We start from the raw sequence: 5,414 nt of genomic DNA, 5'->3' as shown, positions 1-5,414 counted from the left end.
TTTGCGACGGAGTCTCCCTCTGTTGCCCAGGCTGGAGTGCAGTAGCATGATCTTGGCTCACTGCAACCTCTGCCTCCCTGGTTCAGGCGATTTTCCTACTTCAGCCTTCTGAGTAGCTGGGATTACAAGCATGTGCCACCACTCCCAGCTAATTTTTTTGTATTTTTAGTAGAGATTTCACTATGTTGGCCAGGCTGATCTGGAACTCTGGACCTCAAGTGAGCCACCCACCTCAGCCTCCCAAAGTGCTGGGATTACAGGTGTGAGCCACCGTGCCTGATCACACATCTTTTCTCTTCTCCCCTTTGCTGTAAAACTCCTTGACAGATGCCTTGACTCCCTCCGTCTTCCATCCACTTCACCTACACCTCTCCTTTAAAACTATGCTTGTAAGAATCAACAGGGATTTTCACCTTGCCAAATGCAATGGCCAATTCCCAATCCTCATCTTATTTGAGCTGCAGCAGCATTTGACGTGGTTGGTAACTCTCTCCTTGATAACCCTTCTCTTTGCTTCCATGACAGCGCCCTCTCTTGGTTCTCATCCTACTTCATTAATTGCTCCTTCTCAGCCTTCTTTTCTAGGTCCAATTTGTGGAGCCTCAGCCTTTGGTTCTCTCTCTCTCGTCTCCCTCTTTCTTTTTCGCCAGTCCTTCCGCCCCTCCTTTGGTGATCTTATCTAATAGCATGACTTTAAAGTTAACATCTAAGGCTGGGCTCAGTGGCTCATGCCTGTAATCCCAGCACTTTGGGAGGCCAAGGCAGGAGGACTACTTGATGTCAGGAGTTCAAGACCAGCCTGAAAAACACAATGAGGCCCCTTGTCTCTACAAAAAATAATTTTATTTATTTATTTTTTATTTTTTGTGAGACGGAGTCTCGCTCTATCGCCCAGGCTGGAGTGCAGTGGCCGGATCTCAGCTCACTGCAAGCTCCGCCTCCCGGGTTTACACCATTCTCCTGCCTCAGCCTTCCGAGTAGCTGGGACTACAGGCGCCTGCCACCTCGCCCGGCTAGTTTTTTGTATTTTTTAGTAGAGGCGGGGTTTCACTGTGTTAGCCAGGATGGTCTCGATCTCCTGACCTCGTGATCCACCCGCCTCGGCCTCCCAAAGTGCTGGGATTACAGGCTTGAGCCACCGTGCCCGGCCCAAAAAATAATTTTAAAATTAGCTGGGCCTGCTGGCATCTACCTGTAGTTCCAGCTACTTGACTTCTTGGAAGGTTGAGTGGGAGTATTCCTTGAGCCAAGGAACTTGATGCTGCAGTGAGCTATCATTGCACCATTGCCCTCCAGCCTGAGCTACAAAGTGAGAGCCTGTCTTGAAAAATCAACAACAAAACCAACATCCAAGACTCATTTGATACCTCCACTTGGATGTCTAACATTTTATATATTTATAAAACATAAAATTCAACATGTCAGATTGAACTCTTGATTGAATTCCTCCTCCAACTTGCTCCTCCTTCACATTTTTTGTTTTGTTTTGTTTTTTTTGTCTTTTCGTCCACAGACAGAGTCTCACTCTGTCACCCAGCTTGGGGTGTCACCTCGCTCTCCTTTGTTTTTTTTTTTTTCCTACTATCTCGGTTAGTGTCAATTCCATTTTTCCTGTTGTTCAAGCCAAAGACCTTGGTATTGTCCTCAACTCCTCTTTTCCTCTCACATTCATATTCAATCTGTCAGGAACCTGTTAGCTCTACCTTTAAAATATATCCCAAATCTGACCACTTCTCCCCTTCTTCACTGGTAGCAGCCTGGATTACTGTCAGAGTCTTCTCATTGGCTCTCTGCTTCTACCTTTGGCCACCCAAGTTTATTCTTTTTTTAAAAATTTTATTTAAAAAAAATTTTTTTTGAGATGGAGTCTCGCTCTGTCGCCCAGGCTGGAGTACACTGGTGCAATCTTGGCTCACTGCAAGCCCTGCCTCCTGGGTTCGTGCCATTCTCCTTCCTCAGCCTCCCGAGCAGCTGGGACTACAGGCACCCGCCACCACGCCTGGCTAATGTTTTGTATTTTTAGTAGAGACAGGGTTTCACCATGTTAGCCAGGATGGTCTCTATCTCCTGACCTCATGATCCACCTGCCTCGGCCTCCCAAAGTGCTGGGATTACAGGCATGAGCCACCGCGCCTGGTCCCCAAGGTTTATTCTTAACCCCATAGCTAGCACCATCTTTTGTAAGCAGCCATATCATGTCACTTCTCTGCTCAGAAACCTCTAGTGACTCCCGTTTCAGAGGAAAGGTAGAAGTCCGCTGCAAGGCCCTGTTAACTCTTCAACCTCACTTCCTCCTGCCTCCCAGTCATCTGGCTCCAGTCACGCTGGCCTCCTTGCTGTTCTTTGAATGTGCCAGGCTTTTGCACTGGCAGTCTCCTCTGCCTGGAACATTCTTCCTCCACATGTCTGTACCATTGACTCCCTCACCTCCCTCAAGTTGTTGCTCCACAGTTACCTGTCCATGAGACCTGCTCAACTGCACTGTTGAATCCTGCACCTCCCACTCACCCAGCATTTCCAGTTCCCCTTGTTCTGCTCTACTTTGTCTCTTTCCTCATAGCACTTAATATTGTCTAATCTAGTATGTAATTTACTTATGTCTATTTTGTACCCCCACAACTAGAGTATCAGCCCCCTGAGGACAAGAACCTTTGTTTGGTTTACCATTGCAAGCTAATCCCCTTTATAAGTGGCTGACATAGGGTATGTATACATAGTGTTTGTGGAATGAATGAAGCCCTGGTGCCTAGAACAGGGTGTGGGATATAAAACATGCTAATGCATATTTAGTGAGTGGATATAATGGAAATTCCTGAGGATTTGATTTATTCCGGGGGAGCTTCCCTGTGGAGAGGGGCTTGGAAGTGGACCTTAAAGGTTGAATCAGATTTAGAAAAAGAGTGAGGGGGGAGAGAGAGAGAGAGAAGAGAGAAGAGAGAGAGAAAGAAGGAAAAGACATATGAGGCCTGAGAGTGACTCGGGCAGAGCACTGGAAATTGGACTTTTCTATGAGGGTGATGGGAGCCAGTGCAGGCTCCTGACCAGGGGCAACCCCAGCCTCCACTGCTATCAGTCAGTGACATCCTTGGGACAGAGAATTTGGAAGCCCCCACCCCACTCCCACACCCCTTCCCATTCAGCTTACGTGAGGGTTCTTTCTACTCGGCTGCCCTGGCCTCCGATCACCTCTCCCAGGGCCAGGAATGCTTGTCCCAGGAAATCCTATGCAGGACAAGGAGTCAGCGAGACCAGAAGCTCTTGAGTGCTGAGTCCCAGCTCAGCCCCAGTGATGCTCCTGCATAGGAGGACCAGGGCAGTTCCCAGGCGAGTGAGTGGTGCAGGAGCCACCACCCTGCATGGGCTTTATTGGAGGGGGTGTGAAAGAAGGGGTCTGCGAGCAATCTCTGTCTCATAGTGGGTCATCAGTCCAAGCTTGTTCTCCACAACACCACCCCCACCCCCAGCCTCTGCCCAGCCCCATTCAGTCTCACCTTCTGCAGTTCCCAGTAGTGGTAGCCAAGAAGGAAGAAGAACAGTGAGTAGGGGACACAGGCAGGACACTCAGGCAGGAGGAGAGGGACCAGGAGGGTGGGTTGGGGGCCTGAAGAAGATGGGGTCTGGGTCGAGGGTTAGGAGGAGTTCCAAGAGTTGTTGAACACATCTAAGTGCATCCTTTGTGCTCTGCCAACCCTCTAGTAAACGTTTGCTCACCGGTTTGGAGATGTTGGTTTTGGAGTCCACGTTGTACCTAGGAAAAGAGTGGAACGGGTGTGGGGTGGGGCTGGGTGGGGGAGAGGGTGGAAGGGGTCGGGCACCGAGTCTTGGTGAAAATTTTGGGTGGAGGGATGGGTGGCTGTGGACCCGAATTCAGCTTTGGTCTCCTTTGGGGGAGGAGTCAGGGTGGGCCGAGGAGTAAAAGGGTCAAGCCTGGGCCAAGGCCAAATCAGGGGCTGTTGGGGGCAGGGTTGTCTGGAAGGGGTCGGGCCTGAGGTGGAGCTGCGATAGGAGCAGAGTTATGGGCGGGGCCAGAGCGGGGGACGGAACTGGACCGCATCTCACAGAAGGGCAGGACTCAGGCTAGAGGGGGCCATTCAGAATGGGAGGGAGGCCTGCGGGAAGAACCAGGCCGGGAGGCGAGGCGGGGTGGGGCCAGCCAGAATTCCGGGCGGATCCAGGTTGGGGGCGGGCCAAGCCGGAATTCCGGGCGCAGCCTCACACATCGAAGCGCAGATTTTGCTTTTCCTCAAAGAAATAGTCGAGGACGAATTTGCGCACGAAGTCTGGGTTCAGCGTGTTATCGATCACCTCGGTCCGTCCGAACTGGGTAGGGGGGTGGAGGGTCAGCGTGGTACGTGCAGACGCGCAGGGGATTCCCGGGCGACGCCCTGGGCCGGGGGGAAGGGGGGCTCTGGGACTCACCTCCCGCCACTCCTGGCTGGCCCGGCTCTGCGTGTAAAGCACCACCACTGCAGGTGGGGGCAGGGAGGGAAGGACGTGAGGTCGGCTTGCACCCCTGGCCCCGACTCCACCCGCCCCTGAGTCTCGCCCAGACCCCAAGTTCCCCCTCCCGGTCCTGGAGCCGCCTACTGGGGTCGGACTTGGAGAAGGTATCAAGGTCTAGCAGGTTCCTAGAGAAAAGCAACAGACAGACAGAGTGGATCATCCTGGAGCCCGCCCGCCTCGAATCGGCTCTGAGCCGGGCACTGAGGGGAGGTATGGGGCCCGCGTCAAACCTCTGTCCCCCATGACTACCCCCAGCTGGGGTCCGCGCTGTCAGCACTCTGGACAGCACCGGAAATCGCTGTCCAGGAACCGTGGCTCTGCGGACTGGACGCGAACGCACCCACACTGTCTCCAAGGGCCCAGGAAAGAGGGCTCGCCCCAGAACTTTGTCCTCCTGGGGCCGAGCTCCTACTGAATACCTGCGACCCACCCCCTGAACCCGCAGGCTGAGCCCTTTTTTCAGGGTGGGGCTGCCCAAGAAGACCCCCCCTTCTCGATCCCACCAGCAACACCCCTGTCATCAGTTGTGATTTTCCAGCCAATTTCGCCTCTCCCCTGGGGGTCTAGCCCCTGCCCGGGCTGAGCCCCGCGGCTGGCTGGGGCTGGGGCAGTGCCAGTGCCTAAGCCCTCCCCAGCGCGGCTCGCTCACCGGCAGGACACGGTAATTTCAATCTTGGTGGCCGGGACGCTGCGCTCGGAGGCTCCGCCGAGAGACATGGCTGGTCGGGCGACCCGAGCCGCAGGAGGCTGCGAGACGAGGGCTGCTGGGGCTAGGGGCGACGGCAGCGGCGGGGCCGGCCCATGTGCCGCGGTGGCGGCGGCGGCTGCAGCGGCGGCGGCGGCTGCACTCCCTCCAGTCCTGCGTGCGCTCCCGCCGCTCGCGCCCTGACAGTGGCCGCCGGCGGCAGCGG

At 54.4% G+C, this 5,414-nt stretch overlaps 1 protein-coding gene across 1 annotated transcript in view; it reads right to left on the bottom strand.

Annotated features, from left to right (window-relative positions):
* CPNE9 (copine family member 9) overlaps positions 1-5,388 on the bottom strand; it is a 26,792-nt gene extending 21,404 nt beyond the window's left edge. The window contains 7 exon segments of the mRNA XM_017880355.1: positions 3,146-3,222; positions 3,492-3,494; positions 3,712-3,748; positions 4,217-4,320; positions 4,420-4,466; positions 4,588-4,628; positions 5,153-5,388. Coding sequence (XP_017735844.1) covers positions 3,146-3,222; positions 3,492-3,494; positions 3,712-3,748; positions 4,217-4,320; positions 4,420-4,466; positions 4,588-4,628; positions 5,153-5,220 — 377 coding nt within the window. The 5' untranslated portion in view covers positions 5,221-5,388.
* Positions 5,389-5,414: the final 26 nt, after the last annotated feature.

Source organism: Rhinopithecus bieti, unplaced genomic scaffold (genome assembly GCF_001698545.2).
Source record: "Rhinopithecus bieti isolate Rb0 unplaced genomic scaffold, ASM169854v2 scaffold_12592, whole genome shotgun sequence".
Lineage (NCBI taxonomy): Eukaryota > Metazoa > Chordata > Mammalia > Primates > Cercopithecidae > Rhinopithecus > Rhinopithecus bieti.
The sequence above is the reverse complement of the archived record's forward strand: the minus strand, read 5'-3'. Positions and strand labels throughout refer to the sequence as shown.